Source organism: Pterocles gutturalis, unplaced genomic scaffold, assembly GCF_000699245.1.
Source record: "Pterocles gutturalis isolate BGI_N339 unplaced genomic scaffold, ASM69924v1 scaffold23422, whole genome shotgun sequence".
Lineage (NCBI taxonomy): Eukaryota > Metazoa > Chordata > Aves > Pterocliformes > Pteroclidae > Pterocles > Pterocles gutturalis.
The window spans coordinates 45197-66585 of record NW_010108556.1 but is presented as its reverse complement, the minus strand read 5'-3'; the positions used below and the strand labels follow the sequence as shown (position 1 = coordinate 66585).

Below are 21389 nucleotides of genomic sequence, written 5' to 3'. Positions count from 1 at the left end.
CTGCACTGTGTTGGCTTCGACTGAGGAACCTCAACAGGTCTGTACAGCTGTGGAGAAACAGGCCAAAAGAACAACCGGTTGTAAAGCTCCGTTGTCACAAAGGCCAACAGCGGTCCAACACATGGACCCTCCTGAACCGCCAGAGAATTACATTAGTTCATCTGCTGGAACGTCAAGCCTCCAATTTCTTCTTCATCAAACTGCAAAGTAACAAATAACTGCCGTGCAGAACAGAACTTTGAAAATATATTTTTCCTGTTTTCCATGTAAAGCAGGCTGACACAAATGGTGCGACAGAGGTCAGCTCCGAAGCGAACAAAACCCACACTGCAGGTCTGACTCTGCATTTCCTGGTGAGATGGATGGTTCAATTCAGGCACCTGTAATAAAGTTTCATAAGGAAGGGCCTTAAGCTGATAAATCTGGTTTAGGATTTGCTTATTAACTGCCAACTTCTCATAACGAGTTTTTAATTGGATTTTTTTCAGATTTTAAGGCATACAAAAGCTGCTCATGTGCCTTTGAGATCCAAAAAGAGATATTTGTGAAAGGGAGAATTTCAAGAGCACTGAAACTGAACTTTTTCTGCATGCTATAATCCTGGTACCGAGATTTTTAACAAGTTTCCTGCGTATGCAGCTGAGCCAGCCGGCATGCTGCCTCCTGCTCCAACCTCCTCTGCACTGCAATTGAAATCTCGGTTGTTTCCAGGTTAGTCCCAGAATTAGCACACGGGGGATTTTTTTTTTTTTTTTAAATTACTATATTTGAACACCACAATTAGGCACTGGAAAACCCACCAGGTCTGGTCATAAGCAGGGTTCCTGACTGCACAGAGCATCCTTGAAGGAGAAAGGCACTGAAGCATGTTTTATTCTAAAAGTGTTGCTACTGTGGTTTAAAGACATAAAACTTTTTTTTTTTTTTTTTTTTTTTTTTGAGCTGGTGCCATGATGGCCAATTTTTTACGTCCTTACTGCCTCTAAAATCTGGCGTTACAGAAAAGTACATGCCTGCCTGCTTACAGCAATGCAGAGCATGGAGTGAGGACTCAATTAAATGCTGTGTAATTCATCAGGCTTGCCAGGAGAAAGAGGCTTCTCACCGAAAACGAGTGAGCGAGCTGGACTTTGTTTACCATATGAAAGTCAAAGCATGTGTAGCAGAGAAATGGGAGGATATTCGGTCAAAGAAAAGAGGGAGTCACTATATACTTGTAAATTTAGGAAGAAAAAAAAGATTATTTCTTCTCTGTTTTTTTCTTTCTCAATTAAAACACATTATTGCACTAAGCTGAACAGTTTGAAAAATTCTACCACGCTCAAAAAAACTACATGAAACCTTTTAACTGTCATCTCTGATTTTAACTCTGGCTGTTCTCTGTGCTCTGACCCTTTCTTCTACATTTGGGAAGTGTTAAGACATCCTGGACAGTTAGGAATATTTGATAAGAGAAAACTCACAGTGCTACCAAATCCTTTGCTAAATCTCTTTCCCCCCCCCCTCGTATGTCACTAAGATTTCATAAGTGAAATGTGCTTAATGGAATTCCAGATTTATATCCTCTTAAAATGACATCCCTTGGAAGCAACTGTTTTTAAGGCAACAGAATATTGAAGAATTAAGAACCTGCTGACCCAAGGAAGTGAGCCAACTTCAAAAGGGGATTTATTTCCGTGCCTTGCAATAGTGGAGTTACAAAATACATTTAAATTACTCAGCCTTGTGTCAGTGCCTGAGATGCTGTGTACTTTTAAGATAATGAAATAATCCACTACAAACGGACATTTGCCTGGGACACCTGGCAGACGTGGAGATGTCCCTGCCAGGGCTGTGTGGGTGTCCTGCCTAACCAGGGACCCCCCGACGGTGCTGGGTGTCTGCGTTCAGGTGACCGAACCGTCCCCTCCAAGGGCAGGTCTGGGCTCAGGAGGAGAATGAGGGTATTTAAGATGCACCCCAAAGCAGAAGGAGGTACATGATCACTAAAAAATCATTCCAATTTGAGAAAACGCTACAGACAGATAAATTTTAGCAAGGCAATGCTGGTGTGGGTAGATCTGTAAGATGGGGGACACCGTGGTGACTTCCATCACAGCACATCAGAGTAGGAAAGGTTTTGGCTATTTCTCCAGACATTTCCTTTGACTACAGCAATTTTGTCAGCGACACCTGGCTGTGCCACACTTCATTGCTCACACGTGTTCCAGCATCTCCTCCTCCCTGGACAGTTCCCCCATGCAGCATGGAAGGCGTGGGGTGGGGATGTGGGTACAGCTTCTCCCCCAGATCCCACGACATCAAACAGGGACGGACAAGGAGCAGACAAATCCCTGCAAAACGAGACACCGCACCAGGGGACCCAGCTCTGCCAGGCGTTGCAGATGCAATGGCTCATGACAAACAGGTTACGGTGAGCGATAGCTGATAGGTGCTGTCACACCGCATGGGTCGGGGCTGGTCCTGCCAGCGAACAGTTATCATCTGGGTTCTGTTAATATTAACTCGACTGCACAAAGCAGCAGGCTAGAAAACCAAACGTCAAAAAAAATGATTGCATTATCGCTACGATGCTGCTGATGGATGTGCACGTGCTGCTCAACCCCGTGAACGACAGCTGCCTAAAAGCACTGCAAAGAAAGGAGCATCGTGCTGCACGCACAGGTGGGTGAGGTGCACAGGCACAGAGGTGGTGCTGGTACTCCTGGGTTTCAGCCACTCGCACGGTGGGAAGCAGGGCACGACAGCAGCGTGGGCTCTACCTCCTGTGCGGGGCTGCAGCGCTAACTGGCCGAGATTGTGCTCTCCAGCATCGAGAGAGGAGGTTACGTTATTCTTGGTTTTACACCAAGCAGTACATGTGTCCAATTTGAGAGAGACCAATAGAGCATATTTTTATATCCCTTTTTTTTTTTTTTTTTTTTTTTTGGTGACAGAAAATAGAAATCTGTCAGGAAACTATAATTCTCATTTTTCAAATCACTGGTCTTCTGCAATTTTTAACTCTGAGGTCTGAAAAATTCATTACTACCAACTTCCATTAAGGGTGTTCCTGAAACCAAAATTACTTAATCAACTCAATTTAGCTTCTTGTGTAGACCTAATTCAGAAAAACTTTATCTTCCTGAATTGTTATTGCAATTAATTTCCCCCCTTTCTTTTTCTGCAGCAGACGACATTTCAGTAATTAGATATTTTATAAAAATGAGTTATTCGTTCAGGGTAGCTTCACTTTTATATTTGATTAATCATATTACCGCAGAGGTCTGGGTTTTGTCTCCAAGGAAAGTTTAATGACCTCATTTAAATCCTTCTTTTAACCACCAGGCAGGTATCAATGAAGAGAAATAAAATTATATTCTTTTTTTCTTTTTCTGTCCTTTTTTTTTCCTTTCTTCAATCTCAAGATTACATTTGATGTTTTTTTCTGTGTGACTGACCCATTTACAAGGAAGAATCTAGCTGATTCCAATTAGGTTCAGGACAGAATCAGGCTAAAGCAGAGCCTTGAACTGTGCCTCAGTAACTAACGCTCAGTGTAATGGAGGGGAACCAGAACGGTTTCACCAAACAGCAGCTGGTTTAAAGCACTGGACATGATTAATTTGGTGATAATTTGAAAATGAATGTACTGAAAGGAAACAAACAAAACAAGAGCCACTGTAAATCTAGGTTTTGATTAATGGGGTCTATTAGTAAGAGACTTCTATCAAGGAGACCATATTTTTTTATATCAATGCATATATACCCACATTATTTAATGGAATAGTTCACATAAACCACAATTTATTTGGGAGTAGAGGCTTGGAGATTATTGATGACTGTTGGCCTTCTATTGGTATCTATCTGTTCTCTGAATCTATGTGTATCTATATTTGTGTATTTGTACATATACATCTTTGTATCTGTCTATCCATCTTGCAGACTACACCAAGTAGTCTCGAAGGTATTTCATCCTTTCCATCATGTGCTACACTGGTGCAAAGACTCACCAGAAATCACAGAAGGGGCTGGTGCTCTTTTCATTAAGACATGGGGAACTATTGTTTTCTCATAAACTGAGAAATACCTTGCATTTTAGATGAAAGAGGCGATAAAGAGCAAAAGTGGAGCACCCACAAGAGAGTAGGACGCATGTCTCATTTTCCGCAGCGCTGCACTGAAAGAGCCTCCAAGTGCCCCAGGTCGCTGTGCCTGGGAAGAGCCGTCCTGCCCACCAAAACCTGCACCCGAGCTGGGGATCCCGGGCATTCCTTATCAGAATCAACTCTGTGGGCACCACAGCTCCCAAGCTCTGTTGGGCAGGCTTTGCATTTAGGTCAGGATCCACACCCAAAGGCGAGTTTGATTTAAAAGATGTAAATTATTTCTATGAAGACACAAATACTTTCCTCACCATGGCCAACCTGCACGTCTGCAGTGGTAAAACCCTTGGCATTGGTGTGGCAAGTGCCGGGCAAGGCTGAGACAGGATGGGAGGAAAGAACAGAGTTCCTGCTTCTGGTCTCTCCATTTGTTATCGCTACCTCCCAACCTAACAACCCGGCTCATGACAAAGGTTTTCATCAGGACCTGCGATGTAATGAGAGGCACAAAGCCCATTTCAACTCACAAATGCTGAATTCTTATTTAGGAAAACTAAACTGAGTTGTAGTTTTTTAGACTTCACCAACCATGTATTTAATTGACAAGCACACAGAATTAGGTAGATGCTTACGTACCCAAAAGCTACTGGGCACAGTCGATTCACTTGAGTATGATAATTTCTTTCCGTTAGACGATGACAGCTCTGTAACAGTCCAAGCTTTGCTGCATAGTTCAGCGGAGCTTTGGTTTGACTGCAAAACTGCAAGTGAATACAGTCACCTGGGATTTTCCATGAAAGCACAATTGATTTTTAACGATAAAGCCTGTCTGCAGGACCATACAGAACTCCTGGGTTTATTCTCAGCTGTACAACAACACAGTCCTGTAAATTTTCTCAGCATGGTATTAGGTCTTTCCCTTGTTGCTCTGACCTGTGCTGTTCACCTTGATTTCTGCCTCTTGTCACAACTGCCTCTAAATTATGCCACGGGCATCATTTTGATCATTTTAAAGTACGGTGGCATCCAGGCTAATCTATATTCAAATGTCATTGCAGACTTTCTGAATGGCACAGGTGTAATGATGGGGACCGTGAAACCTGAACGGGCAAAGGGACAGATTCACAAGCACATTTAATCTATACGCTGAGAAATCAGTTACACCCTGCTCAAGATTTAAGCCTTGGATTTTTTCCAGATCTGGACACATGCCCAGGTCCTGGGAGGCAGTTTGCTACCCACTTCCACTGACCTCCCCTGGCTCAGCTGGGGTAAGACCTCTTCTTAGGACAGCCCTTGGTACATATCCTGGTCCATTTTTCTGTCTGTGGGAAATCCCACCAAAATCCTGGTCCTGCTGTGTTCTCCCTTCACAGCGTAAGACTAATTTGTAAAATGTGAGCATGTACGTAAAGGGGATTTCTTATAATGCTCACATGTACTGAATGCTTCCGGATACATCTGGCTATAAACGCGCTTAGGAAACCGCAAACCACCAGCAGGCTGACTTGGTTTCATGTTTTGGTTTCCTACCACCGTTAAAAGTAATTTCTCCAAACTCGACCTATTTACATTTTTCCATCGCAGGCGTTTGGAAGTCAGAATCTTTCAGCCCGGAGGAAAAGCTGAGGGTTTTCTTTGCTATTTCTGAACTCACCATTACAGACAGAGCTCAGCAGGATTCACCCTGGGGGGCTGGACACCAGGTGAGGCATTCACCCCAAGCTTTGCCACTTGCAAAAAAAGTCCAATTTTTACAGCTCACAGCTACTTCTGCAGCTCTGGACAGTGCTGCTTATGCATTGGTTGACACACAGCTATATTTCGTCCTCAAACAGCATTAGCACGGGAACAAATGCACACAGAAGAAGGAATACAATTTTGGCTTATGCTTGTTTGCTTTTCCCAAATTTTGGCAAGTTCACAGAGCAGAAGGACTAAGGGAGCTCTGTGCCATGGCTTTGAAAAAGGCAAATGTGATCCTAGGAAATATTAGTGCTCTTGTTCAAGACACTGAAAAATCTCGTCTAGATAATACAAATCTGGTCAAATGAAAGAAATCCGAGCAGAGGCTGGTGCACAGCAGGGTTAGCAGGATAACCAGGGGAGCAGAAAGCTTTAACATAGCAAGGGGTTGGAAGAGCTTGTTTAGCTTCACAAAATGATGCGCACCAGTCGGTCGAGGTGGAGATGGGAGAGAAAATGGGAAGGAAACACCAAAATGGGAGAATGAAGAACTACTTAAGGTAAAGGACAATACTCGCACAGCAGTGATGGACTGGAGCCTGCTTCACTTCCCAATTCCAAAGCACTTTTCCGAGTGGGCTCATTGGCATTTCCCACAGCACTCGGAGCAGCCAGAATACCTGCACAGACAAAGGTCAGACTTTGGGCTGAGCAGTGCAGTGCCAAAACCAAACCCTTTGAACTTGGGTCTCTCTCCATGTCAGTTTGCTCAGGAAGCACCGAGCTCCTCACTCTGCAGACCCCATCGCTGACCATTCGGTCCAGCACAACCCAGGTTCCTAACTCGGCGTTTACTGTAGCAGCCAGAGATGAGCCTGATCTGACACTGTTAATTAAATAGCCTAGTTAAAAACTGTCAAGAACTGCTTTTTCCAATGTATTTGCAAAAAGTACTTGCTCTTCCACTGATTAGCCAAATCCACTTTGTAACCAGATTAACCTTACCCAGCAACACATCCCCTCTGCTAGAACGAGCATCTCCCCATGCACGGGGCTACTCTGTACCAGCCGTTCTGCTTCCAGCTCACAGACAGCCTTTGGCCAGACTGTCCTTCCCAGAGTCACCACTGCCCGGGCACTGTGAGCTGGGAAGCACCCACCCATGCCTGACAGTCTGGTCCTAAACCTTTAGGGCTGGTCCTAACGGGAGTCAGCACCGAGATGAGCCAGCGAGGCAGGGAAGGGGATGCGGTCCTAGAGCTGTCTCTTTAAAACATGCTCCACTGGATTCAGCCTTGGCAGAGGAGATTCTCAAAGCAGTGCCAAAGGGCAAATTTTAAAGTAGCTTTAACTAAGACCTCCTAAGGCTCAGGAGCTTAAAGAACTTGAATAGCCCAGTTTCTTTTTTGCCTTTTTTTTTTTTTTTTTTAAAAAGGAGAGGTTGATTGCCAGGCAGGTTTGCCCAAGAATCCACAAGCTCAACTAATCATGAGCACTTCAGCGCTGCGAAATAATATTTCCCTTACACGGGCTACTATAAAAACAAGTTCTGCACAGTAGGCAAATTTAAAATAACTTTTAATTAACATTTAAGACACAGAAGTCTGATCATGCAAATTCATCTGCGTCTCCACTCTGCGCCTGATTGTTCCTGATTGAATACGATAAAAATAGACTTTGTATGAGTCAAGTGTAGGCTTGGGTTTCTTTAACTTCTCCTCCCCCCTGATTATGCATTTCCCTAGATAAAGTGGAAACCCTTGGATGGCTATTAACGGTACCATGGGTCTGACTGGAAAGGGCACCCTGCCTGACAGGAGTTAAAAGATTTCACTGGAATTAAGGGCATTCCTTCCATGAGCAAAAAAAAGATTCCTCCACCTCGCATAAAATCTCACCTGAGACTATCCAGCATTGTTGTGTCTCAGATGACTTTTAATCTCCAAAATACCAACACTAATTTCATCGCACCTCCTCTGTATCTGAGGTGAGCATCTGGCCAGAGGCTCAGCTCTGGATCTATTATTAATACAGAAAAAACGCAACTCGCCTGCACACAAGAGATAACTATTTGAAGGGAGGCTGAGGAATTCCCACATAATTAAGACATGTCAGAGGATGTGACCCTGTTATGAGTAACAGGGACTCTGGATAACAGAGGGCACACTGATTCCAGTGCCTTTATCTTGTTACAGTTATGGAGCCAGTTTCCCAGTAAAAATTACTACAAAGCCTTTGTAGCACAGTCCAGTTAAAATTTCACTATTTTACACCAGCTGCTGATTTGGCAAATGCAAAACCCACCAAATGAACCAGCACAGCTAACCACTCCCTAAGGACCATGGAAAACTTGGGTCTGGGGGATTAAATTGCCCTTTTCTAAGGCATCTGACCCAGAGCCTGCAGGCACGGGCTGTCTGGGCACACCGTGGAGACGGTGTCACCTCTGTGTGCCCAGAATCCGCACCTCTGCTCTTCGGCAGAGGGAAGCATTGCCTCTCTCCATTTATTTTTGCAAGCAACAATGCCCCATGAAGAACACCACAGAAAGAGTGGGCTGAAGTCCCTTAGCTAGCCAGAGCAGCCTTCCCTGTGTCACAGTCCTGCACTAAACCATTAAAATTGCCCAAAAATAGCTGCCCACGATGTTCACGGCGTTTCACAGGCTGCTCCGCTCCTCTGGCGCGGATCTGCCTGTGTCCCACTCCCGAGCTGTCTCTCCTGAGACATTTCCTCACTGTCAGCTGCTCTCTGATGCTTCTCAGTATGGCCAGATAGCATCGCAGACCAAGAAAACATTCACTATCACAAAAAAAGAGAGCTGGGAAGGACTGGAGGAGGTCACCTCGTCCTCGCCATGCCCCAGCGCCTCGCAGTCTGATGCAGGCAGTGCTGGTCGTGACTGCCAGGGCTGGTCACGGCTCTTGCTGATGGACACTGGACTTGAGAGTCAACAGCAGGCTTTAGTTCAAAATTGTTTTGTCCAGAGACTGTGATTTTTCTCCTTCATATAATTTCAGAATCCTTTGTATGAGAATGTGGGGCCTCTTCTCCCCTGCTATGGCACAGGATCCTCCCCCAGCCTTGCACGTGATGTTCTGCAGGGTATGAAACCCACATTGAACCATCTTCATGGAAGCAAAAAGACATTCTAGGGTATCTTCAATTTGTACATTTAAGGATTTTCCATGTGATTTTGTTCTTTTTCCACTTCTCATCTAGCACTACACTTTGATCACATCCCATCTGGTATTTGGGATGTCCGTTAACCAACGTACCTCCGCAGGTCAGCCGCTCCGGTGGATGTGTGCTTCTGTACATCTGTGTCCAAACTCCCACACGGTCCGTGCACGCAGTCTCTTCACCCCCTGCCATGGTGTGCCCAACTACAGATGTGACCCGACTTCCTTGACCACCACAGTGGCTGTTCTCTTCTCTCCCATCCCGTTGTTAAGTTTTACACTCCTGCTGCTGAATACATGAGCTGTGACACCAGCATGGTGCAGTGTCCTCCTGAGCTACATTCTTACCCAGAAACAATTAAGTCTGAAACCACCCTGTCTGAATGACAGGTAATTTCGGAGCACTATAGGGTGGGCCTTTGTAAGTATCTATGCTGAATGGGGTTGCTTGAGTTCCTTTTGGCTGGCAGCTCTCCAAGAGCAAAGCACAATTCCGGTTATTCAGCCCATCTTGTTTTCACAACAGCATCTCAATACAGAAGTTATTTTAAATGAAAATATACCACATCTCTCCAAGCAGTCCTCAGTCTCAAAAGAGACCACGGGCTTTCTTACCCTCTGAGGAGCTGTACATTTCCTGGAAAGAGATTTTGTCAATTTTTTTTAGAGGTGTTAAAATGCAGATCAGACTATTTGAGGACAGCAAGGAGATGCAGCTCAGGTTTAAAGGGACTCGGCAGCCTGATGCTGTTCTCTCTGCCAGCCAGGGAAAAACCACATTATACTTTCATATTCAAGTGAAATTCACCCTGGCTATACCTAGGAGTATATAAAAGATATTTGTTTCCATAGAATCAGAAAATATTACTGTAAAACACCCTTGGTTTTCAAATCTTTATGAAGTCCCATGTGCTACTGTGTAAAGCCCTTTGGCCCTTACAAACCTCTTTCTTCAGCGACTGAAATTCAAGAAATAATGGTACGCATCAACCCTGCTTAGAGGAAGAGCAGCATTTTCTGATCCATTTAACACAATCCTATGGGTAATTCGCTTGATGACTTTTACTCCTTCTAGGTCTAACACACACTGAGACATTAAATACTCTGAATTCACCTGAAAGCAAATTCCCATTATCTCACCTTCCATCAGACTCAGCTTTGGAAAGTGTTTTGGAAAGACATTAAAATCCATCACACCCTGGGGGGGATGCTGCCCTCCAGAAGGCAATGATGGGTGTGTGGGACTAACCCTGGCACGGCTCATCCCGCTTCCCGAAACCTCCGTTTCTAACTTGCCTTTGGAGACAAGGACCAGGCAAGCTGGGTCATCTGGAACAACCTGTGCTGAAATGACATGGCCACTAGATGTCATTCCTTTTTCACGGAAACGAAGGTTAAAGTAGTATTTACTCAGCAGATTACTGTCCCCCCCAAATTTATCAAGCTGGGGCACGTGCACTGTTGCGGTAGATAGTCCCACAGCCTGGGAGACAGAAAACTCTAGGATTGGCTGCTATAAAATTTTCCAGAGAACAATTCCACACCGGCAGAAGAAAGGACCACATGGCCCAAGACTGGTACCAGATTTTTATGGCTCTTCACAACTGTATGTATCACACTTCAGGAGATATTTGATGACAACTTTACAATACAAGGCTTGGTGTATCCACACGTGCTGACGTTACACCCCCCGTACTCGCTGGAGCAGCAAGGCAGGCTGCAGACTGATGCTCAGAGCTGACAATGTGTTGGGTGCCCGTTTTTTGCTGATTCAGGAGGAATTTAGTGTCTTCCTTCTTCTGAGAATCTAGGTCCAAGTCACCTCATCAGAAAATGCCGGCACTGCTTGGGCGCTGAGCACATGGCAACCGTGAGCCCGGTCCCAGTGGCCATGGGAGGGAAGGATCTAGACTCCGCAGCTGGCACGGAGCCGATCTGGGTCCATGGGAGCATAAATTGGGCTCTGCATGACTTCCTTGAGTTCTGCTGGGTATTCGTAGTTTCTAAGGGTATAACTAAGGGGAAACTTTGGTACAACATGAATAAATATTTGCATACCCTGTAAGATGGAATGAAAATTTAGCATAATATAAATAATAAAAACATTCCTCAAAGGATGTTCAGTGTGTTGAGCACAATGCAGTTAGACTTTCTGTATTTTTAAAGATTTGGTATCAGTTTAAGAGACATTATTTACTGCTCCTTGTTGACCCTCATATGAATACAGACAGTGGATACACAGGATTTCTCATTTCCCAGCATGCAGACCTCTGTACTGCTCTGTTCCACACACATTTCGGATGTTCTATAGCTATGGATTATGAAGGTTAGGAAGAACCAGACCACATCACTTCACCTTCCAGCTTTTCATTTTTTCTTCTTTTTTTTTTTTTTTCATTTTTACCTTAACCAGCTCTAAAAATTTGCCATTTGCAATCTCTTTATTTTTTTCCCCTCTTCCCTCAGTAATAGCAACTTGGAGCACACGAGAACAGGACAGAGAAATACTGCACTACTGTAAGAAAGATCTTTAGCTGATTAAATCCAGATGTACTGAGGAATGTCTACACGTTTACTGCCAGCACGCACAAATACATCTGTTAGAGTTATCAGCGAAATACAAATTTTACCAGATACCTGTTACCATTTAGAGTATTTACTGCTTCCTTGAAATCATATCCGAGCTACTAAACCCAAAATATCTCTTACTGCTCAGCATTTCGCTCATAAGTAATAACAACTCCGATATGTCTACAGCCAATTGCTGCGAGATGGCTGTATCCTCTTTGGGGCAATCAGACATAGTCTGTTGGCCACATTATTTCAGCTCCTTTAGTACCTCAGCAAAATTGGTCGCCAAATAGTCTTGCCAGTTCGTGAATTGCTCTTCTCCTTTTTTCCTCCTTCCCCGCCCCCCCCCCCCTGCCAAACCAGCTAAGAGAGACGACACAAACACGTTGTGTATCCACGCATCACCGTGCTGATGGATCGGTACTCACTGTGCTGGCAGTGAATTCGGGGGGGTTGTCATTCACATCTGTCACCGTAATGATCGCTGTTGCCGTGTTTGAGAGACCATAGTTAAGATTTCCTTCCATATCTGTCGCTTGAACAATGACTATATACTGCTGAACTTTCTGGAGAAAAGAAAAAAAGAAAAGGAAAGATGAGAAATAAAAATGCAGCCTATAAAATGCCTGGGTTTGTTTTCCTTACAGAAGTGCAATCCTAAGGCAGAGTAAGAAGTTAGTCGGCCTCAAAATGTTAGTAAAAAAGACAGATAAAATTTTATATCACTTTTTTGAAGGGATTTTTGCATAGATTGGTGGATATAACCTGTTTTATGAGAAAATAAAAGTATTGCAGGCAAAACCAAACATTGATTGAAACACACATTTTTGTTAATTTTAAAGCATTTTCGGCAACATTAGTTTCTGTCTTCCGGAAACCAGTAAAAATTTTGCTAATGTATTTTCATTGAAAACAGCACCAAGAACACCATACCCCCCAAAACTGACAGTGACATTGCCTGTCAGCCCTCCAGCCCTTTCTGCTCACACAGTTTGATCCCCACAAAGCATTTGGATAGTTACAACACCCTCCATGCTTCAGTCCTTAACACAGCCTTAGTAAATAAGGAAAATTTAAATCCAGTATGAAAAAAAAAATATTCACTGCAATAAACAAAAGTTCAGCAGAACTGATTTAAATTCCTGAGCACCCCAAACACCACGTGTCTCAAAGAAAAAGCCTTACAGAGCCAGCCATAAACCCCACACATCACAGCTCTTCTAGAAGACGCTGTATGTCAATGGGACTGGAAAAGAAACCTGAATGAAATAGGAGAGGGCATCTGATCTTGCATATGCATACATCTCCCTAAGATGTTTCTTTCCTTATGAATATCTCCCTGCACTGAGAAAAGCCTCCTAATCTTTAAAACTGGCCTCAACAAGAAGTTTTCCTTTGGATGTGCAGAGTTTACTATTGATGTCTATCCACATCGTGCTCAGGGTACACGGAGCACGCTAGAGCCAGACATGAAAGCAAGGCTCCTCTCCTGAAACATGGGCAAAGCGATGCACCGAGAACCAGGGAGGGATCCAGCCCCAACCAGCGTGACTCAGGGCAAAGCTAAACACGACCCCAGCTCCTTAAGGTTCAAGGCGTAAATACGGCCGTGAGCTGGGACACAAGGACCCAGAGGCTCCGATGGGGCATCAGAGAGCCCCAAGGGTGTGAAAACCAAACGGAGACACGATGGTACGCAGAAAAGCTCTGTGCAAAGCCAAGTGGAGGGACTTGACTGGGAGGAGAGACTGGGTTGCTCCCGCTCTCAGAACACAGCTCGGCTACTCCAGGGCCGCTCCGACCACGTGCCGATGTTACAGGCGTGTGTAAAATGTCAAATGTCCTTAGAAATTTCAAAGGGCAAGAATTAGGTCAATTAGCCTCTCTACTGCTACATAAACGTTCTCGAAGTGCTGTTACTGGCTTAAACCTTTAATTCTTTAATTCTTCTGAGTTGCCAGAATAACAGAGATCTGAATTTCAGCTTTATCTTGATGCCAGGACTGTTAATTGACAGATACTAACCTGCTAAATTGACAAGATATCACACACAGGGATCCATCAGCACCTTGCAACTGGAATCTATTATGGAAATGCACTTTCATTATCTCCTGCCACCTTGTATAATGAAACACGAGGGAGAAACTATTGCTAGCCCTTGTTTTTCCTCATGCAAAAAGTTACCGTTCACTACTCCATTTGTAAAGCACCGGGTAACTGAAAGGCAGAAATGTCCTTATTAGCACATGTAATTTCTATTTCATATTTAGCTTTTCCTTCTTTATTCTCTCTTATAGACAACTTGGGAGGTTGACAGAAGTATTCCCTAGCAGGCGAAACACTTGTGAGCCAAATTAGGTTTAAATCATAGGAGGAGGAGGAAGATATTTTAAAAAAATAGCAGCAATCAGACTCCACATATATTAGAAAAACAGGTCGGAGGCCAGCATTAGAGACTCCATTTCAACAGCGCATGTAAATGGCAAAGCCACCTCTAATGTTGCTCACTGCAGCGAGATGGAGACACGCAATTCCGAGCATCCTCCTTTCGATAGCGGAGCTGTCGCACGTTATTCTAAAAAGGCTCCAGTGCTTCAGCAGCGACCGCAGGAAAAGAAAAAAACGTTTCTTACTTTCCATCAGTCAAGAGGGCGATGAAACGTCCTCCTTCAGCAGGGGTCCTTCTTTCTTAACCTGCTTTTTTCTATTTTCCCGAGTTTGCAGCCTGGCCCCCTACAGCTGCCGGGCTCTTGGGTCACGCTCCCGATGCGCCCACCCAAGCAAGCCGGGACCGTCACCTCCAGCTACGGCATGGCAAAGGCAGCGCCGCTCCCGTGTCAAAGCCATCCTGAAACTCCTGACATCGTTAGGAAAACTTTAATCGGAACTCCGAGAGGGAAGTGCAGGCCTTGGGTAAGGTCACACTCCGTCTGCACAGCACTGATTCATACCAGGACCCAGGCTGCAAACCTCCCGCTGCCTTCAGCTCCTTTCTTCACCAAAGCTTCCCCTGGAAAAATGAATTTTCTCATACAAGAGGGGGTAAGGGACTAGAAAGTCTCATTTAAAAGTTTTGTTAACTTCACCATTTTATTTCTTATTAAATTAGACATACTCTGATGACATACTCCTGCGTGTCTGTTCTCACAGATCCTGTTTTATTAACCTCAGATTTATAATAAAGTTTTCTTATTTAACAACGTGCCTTTCAGTAAGCATCGTAGCACAGTGTTAATAAAAAAACCTCGCACAAATTCAGAACATTAAATTAAAGAAATTTTAAAGAAAGATGATATCAATCAGATAATACAATGCCAAAAATGAAAATGCCCAGAATTCAGTAATGTACAAACGTGCCATCCACAAAGAGCTGGTGCGTAAGGATGGGAAAAGGGGAAGGAGGGCAAAGGAGCGTTGCGCGTGTGCTAGCAGGTGCAGAGTGTCCAAGCCCAGTGGAAACAATGCGAGGAATTACAGCAGAACTCAATTATCTCACAACTATTGTGTTTAGAGCAAAAGCACAGGCTGACCTGGAGAATGACCTTGGTCAGTATGTAAAATTGTAGAGAAGACAAAGCCATGTAAATGGAAGTAGCCCGAGATGTGTCCAACCCTTACGCATTGGTTGCCACCCATCCACCAGAAAGGCTCCAGTGTGGGCATGTAAGGATGGTACTTTCAAGTACCTAGTTTTAGTTTATAACTAATCCAATCTACAGCAAGACTGGCCCCAGCAGGTAACAAATTACTGGTTTTTTTTTTGTTGTTTTTCTGTAGCTAACCTTTCTGCTTTTGTGCATTAAGCTGATTTTATTGAACTATTCATCAACTTCAACATGTCCTTCCAATTTGTCACAAGATCTCCAGGGGCAACTCAGTTTGTTGTCCTAATATTATTATTATTATTGTTACAACTATTAAAAAAAAAAGAAAAAAAGGCAGCCCCATGCCTCCAAGCATGACAGACGTTTTCTTGATGGGATTTCGATCATACAGAATAATTCTCATTTTCTCTTTCTTTATAAAAATGACATTTTAAATAGCACAGAGCAGAGCCCACAGCACAGAGGTAACACAAAATGGTCCTAACCCAGAGAACTTGAACAGTTCCTGTATGTTTGCTATGATGCTGATGTTGGGGAACTAAAGAAATAAGGCTCTGCCCTGATGGGGTCTAGACTAAAAACCCAGTCCCAGTGAAGTCCCTGGGAGGTCCTGTGGCTGATATTTTTTATAAATCTCACAAATCTTCACACTAGAGGAAAGCAAATGTGCTGCTTTTACTTAAAGCAATGAAAAAAGCTCATCTTGATAAGCGCAGAGCTTTTAGTCTGACCCAAAGACTAAGAAGAGCTTTTGAAGGAAAAAAAATATGAAGGAAAGAATAATGAAAAGAACTGCAGCAGACCTAATCTGTCTGCTCTTCTGTCAGTCATCTGACACAGTGCCACAAAGAAAGACATCAGCACAATTCCAGAAGGTGGGAATTAGTTGAAGAAAAGGGTTAAGTTGGTTAATGGGAAGTTGACCAAGGGCTTGTCTAAGAAGACAGCAGCGCCTTGTACAGGAAGAAGCAACAGCTTGAAAGAAGGGTAACCTGAGAAGTAGATCACCAAAACAAGATGTGATTTAATAATAAAAAATACAAGATAATGCAGCAAGGGACCCATAACAGAACTTCTCTGGGAGCTGGTTTGCTGGACAGGAGCAAGGAGGACTGGCACCAGGTCCCACCATCTCCCTGCCGCTGAGCAGGAGACAAAAGCTGTCGGCAAACACATGGTGTGCGGTATTAGCACTGCAGATACGGCAATATTAACTCCTTGTGCCAAGCAGCCAGGGCTCATCAGGATGCTGTGCACAATCCAGGGCCCTTGTACTCACTGCTGAGCAACCCGGATCCGACCAGGTGCTGGCAGTGAAGAGCCCATCACCGGAGAAGAGCCCAGAAGAGCTTGGCTTGTTTAGTCTAGCAAAATGAAGGCTGATAGCAGATATGATTGCTGTCTATAAATACATCAGGAGGATAAACACTAGGAAGGCAAAGGAGCAATTTAAACTAAAGGACAATGTTGACACAAGAACAAATGGATACAAACTGGCCATGAATAAATTTAGGGTGGAAATTAGTTGGTCCTTCACCGCTAAGGGAGCGAGATGCTGGAACAATCTAATACAGGATCTGGTGAGTAAAAATGTCCAAAGGAATGTATTAAATTAGGAATAAAATCCTTTTGGTCTATCTAGAAACGATGACAAATTGAGCTAAAGCAAAAGTCAGATCTCTCAGCATTCTCTGTGTGCAAACAACTTTTTAGGAAGAAAAAGAATAAAACTCCTTTCAGTCCAAATCCCACAATCTGTTTGTGTGAAAATGGTTTAAAACTTAACACCGATCGATATCACTGAACCAGCCCATTCCATCGGCACACACAAAGGAATAGGTGCCCCAAAGAAAATTACAGTTATTGCAAGCGGCTCTCCCCATCAAGATACAGGCTGGCACAAAATACACCGTCTCAAATCCCTGGCTGAGCTGAGCATGGGCTTGCTGAGGGAGGTTATAAACAAAAGAGAGTCTAAAAGAACAAAGTATTTGAAAATGAAGTCCTAGTAATGAAGTGCTATATGTGATCCCAATTTTCAGATGCGCACGCATAGTATTTTTCAGAATACGGCTACTCCTGTTTTACACATGCAATTATTATAAATCACACAAGGGCTGGGTAGCTGTGGATGCCAAAGTCCAGAAATGTGGTAATTATGTGATTAAATTAATCTGCAGTGTGGACAAAGGGTTTGCAAAATTAGGACCTACATTTTTCAAAGCTCTGTACAAATATTGTCCAAGTAATTACCACTTCCTGAGAAATATCTGACTAGCTAATTTTAGCATCATATCTGGTAAAGCAAACAAGGTTACCAGGATGTTGCTGTAGGATGTACTGAGTAGGAATCTATTGGTGAAGGAGACAGAAAATCTAATTCCTGTTTCCTCCCATGGCTATCTTCACATCTTCTTTTTATTTATGTCTTCCCCCCCCCCACTTTTGCAATACCAATGAGAAGAATAAGGGATCTTCTTCTGCTTGTTTTCAAAATCATTTCTTTACATGCTAAGGGAGTTTTGATGTTCACTTTTTTTGGTGTAAGATAGTTGATGGTGAGCACACGAGTAACAAATATTGTACCAGAGTCAGGAAAGCTGCTTTGAAAACAAATAAACAAACTCCCCCCAAACACTCACTTGCCTCTAGCAGAAATACTTCTCCCAAAAAGAATTAACTAGCCATCATTTAAACAGAGCTCACAGACAGACCTTTTAAAGCATTTATCCCTCAACACTCCCTATGACACAAACCCAGATTTCCAGGAGAAATTTTCCAGCCCTGGTCTGGGAGCTGGGGGAAGAAGGCAGCTTTCCCAGAGCACCCGACACCTTTCACAGTCCCCCCCCCACGATGGTGGTGGTGAGTGAGCTTCATCCGTGTGCCAGCGTGGAGCAGCCTTCGATACAACCTGACCTCTTCATTTCTTACATGGAGCGCAGCATCGTGTCACGCACGCAGCACCCTCGCAGACATCGAACCCTGGGCTCATGACTCTTAACGCACAAGCTGCTGCTGCCTGAGCTGGAAAGAAGCAGCTTTGCTCCCCCTCAACCTCATGACACAGGTCCAGCTACTATCAGAGGTATCTCTCGCTCCTGCCAGGACAGGGCTGGGACGAGGCAGGGGACCCCATTTTTAAAACCTCAGGATTTTCCTTTGGCCCTGCACCTATAGTGACCATCAGCCTCTAACAGCTTTCACCTGGCAGCCTCATTAACAACCAGCAATTAAAACTTTTTTTTAACACCTTCCCTCCCAGCACCTGTAACCCAAGGGATCTCACATTTTCCACTACTCATCTTTTCCTCTCTTATGCTACTGCACTTTAGGACAGTATTTGAATGTATTTCAATTGACACATGTTAACCCCTTCAGCACCAGCAGACACACCATCAGCTCTCCCAGCCTCTCCCAAGGGCGGGTGTTGGACCTCCCGTGTAGGTGTCAATGGGACCCGTTCCAGCTCAGCAGTGATTTTCTCTTTTGTGTAGAAGCTTCTGAAACCAAAACAGCTTCTGGTGGTGGGTACAACACCCAGCAAAAGGGAACTGAGCTTTCGTATGAAAGCACAAGGAAGTGCTTTAAGTTACCTGAAAAAAAGCAAATGTGATCTTTTTATCGCAGAGAGGTTACAAAATCAAAGAGCGCCGGAAAGTCTTTCAGGAGTGTACTCTGTTTGGCCTTTTAGTAGCGTGAGACCAAATAGTTCAGTGGCTGTTGCCCCCGGCTGCCTCTTTTTGTGTTATTCAGACACTGAAAGTGGAAACCTTTCCAAAGGACGTGCCGGGTACAGAGGAGACCCTAGCAATTGTACCAAAAGCCTTCCAGCATCCTGGCTGCATCTCCCCGTAGCCTCCAGGACAGCAGATCTGTGACCCAAACGGAGTTGCTCATCCACCGAATTTCACTGTGAGAGCCAGGACTCTGCTGAACAGCCAGCTCGGGGAGCGGCGGTATTGACTGAGAATCTCATCTCAGAAAGCGATCTGCTAGTTGTCAGGGATACAAAGGGAAGCTCAGAAATATATACTCCCAACACGAAAAAGCCCCGAAACAAAATCAAGAAAAAAAAAAAAACCCCAGCAGACAAATAACTGAAAATGGTAACACAGACTGGGGATCCAGGTGGATAATTTTCATGATTTTCTTAACGCCTGGTGCTAGTAATACTAAGCCAGTATTCAAGTGCAATATACTGCAACCACATTCATCTGATATACAAATATATATATACATATATATATTTTTAGTGGGTTTTATTCCTGAGGGATCAGACACTGAGCCTGGGCTGTCAAGACTTTGAAAAAACACCCAAGCTGAAACCCCACTGCGGTGGAACACATGAGGAATATCAATGCAGCAACTTCTGCCCAAGGAAAAGGACCTACTGGAAAATACATCCACTGAAATAGTCAACTGACCCAAACGCATCTCGCAGAGAGTTTGCCACACTCTGACCCCAGCCAGCAACCACTTACGGCAACAGCATGTTTTGATATGTGCTGTATACAAGGTTAATAGCCACGCAGGGTCCGCTTAACCTGATACTTGTTCTAGATTTCAGGTCGCAAAGGGTGGGGATTAGAGGTCATGGAATTCTTTATCTGAGATCTGAGCACAGACATTTGTCAAAACTGGAATGTAGTTGCTCGAAAAATTGCTAAGCCCACGGAATCTTTTTCATATCTGAAACAGTACCTTAAAATTGCTCTCATTCTTTAAAGTTCACCCAAAATGTAAATAGTGCCTCTGTATTTAAGATTGTGACAGTATTTTCCAGTTTCAGGAAATTTTATAACATGAACATAACATTGTTGGGATATTTTTTGTTTCTTTTGACTGAGCCTTGGCAAAAAAGACACCATGCCTGGAGCAAACAGAAAATAAGGACTGGGCTGTTTTCAGAAGATAAGTAAGAAAACAACAATAACAGCAAAAAGAAACCAGTGTTCTGTAGCATTTCTTTTCTAGTCTTAAAATGTTTTACGTACTGATGCTGTCACTGAGGAACCTCATAGATTTCTGTCCCTCAAGGAGTCCCACAAAGGCACCTGGGCTGTGCACAGTCTGTTGAAGCTATTCTGGCTCTAAATTATTATCTGAATTATTATCAAAACTGTTATCAGAAATCCCATTGTGGCAGTATCTCTGTCCTTGGACATCCCTGTTTAGAAACACTGTCAGTTAGTGAACTTCCCATATGGTTCGCTCATTTAATAATGAGACAACAATAATTAGAAACAGGTTACATCTCATTCTTCAGTGACCCAACCTACAGATCAAACATAAGTCCAGGAGGAAAGAAATAAGGAAAATTATTCTGATTGCCACCACGGATAGTCATAGAAGGGGGTGACAGTGAGCTGGTATAAGCTGCAAATAAATTTTATTAAAAAAACCAGATATGATGAATATATTGGAGAATGTATTTTGATTCTGACTACAGCCCCTGAGTTGCTGCCAAACCAGAGTCGGGCTGTGATTAAGGCTGCAGGCTGCAGCTTGGGAGACCTGGATTTCTTTTGCATTTTTCCCAAACACTCCCCAAGTGACCTTTAGGAGGTCACTTAATTTTTCTGTGCCTCAAAGAAATTGAAAATAACACTTCAAAATGAAATGAAAACACTTTCTTATCTCACAGTGATATCAGGAGAACGCAATCCATTCGTTTGCCGAAGCACTCGGCCCCTCCGCCGAGGAAGGCTGCACCAGCACCCGTTGCCAGCACCCTTTGGTGGTGACTGGTGCAGAAGTCGGGATTTTTCTGCATCTTGTCAGAAAAAGAAGCAACTCAGACCCAGAGGACACTGCTTTCAATTCCCATCAATATTTTGCAGGCTTTATGCCCCAGAGATGCCAGGTCACCTTGCAAAGCACTTAAACAGAGACCTGAGGAATAAGCCTTCCAGCTTTTGGCTGAGGCAATTTTTGTAAAACCATGAAATTACATTTGGCTTTTCTTGGACAGGCAGAGACGAGCGATAGTACAATGTCCAGGTGGTCACACGGCACCCATCGCCGCGGAGAGGTGCCCTTTGGTCAACGTGGCAGCATCACATTGATGCTGCTTCCAGGTTGTGTCTGCCGCTTCCTGACATAAGGAGTGAGTGCTGAGAGAAGGAAAAAAACCCCCAAACCCCAGGCAGACCACGAGAAGGGAAAGTAAACAACAATCTGAGAAACATTTTTCAAAATAAAAAATGACCTTCTTTGGACTTGCGCAAACCAAGTTCTTCCTACAGCGTGTAACTTCT

The 21389-nt window shown here is 43.9% G+C and overlaps 1 protein-coding gene across 1 annotated transcript in view; it reads right to left on the bottom strand.

Moving 5' to 3' along the window:
• Nucleotides 1-21389, bottom strand: part of LOC104461197 (cadherin-4-like) — a gene marked incomplete at its 5' end in the record, with an annotated part of 86319 nt that overhangs the window by 26571 nt on the left and 38359 nt on the right. The window contains 1 exon segment of the mRNA XM_010072682.1: nucleotides 11953-12090. Within this exon segment, the coding sequence (XP_010070984.1) occupies nucleotides 11953-12090 (138 nt within the window).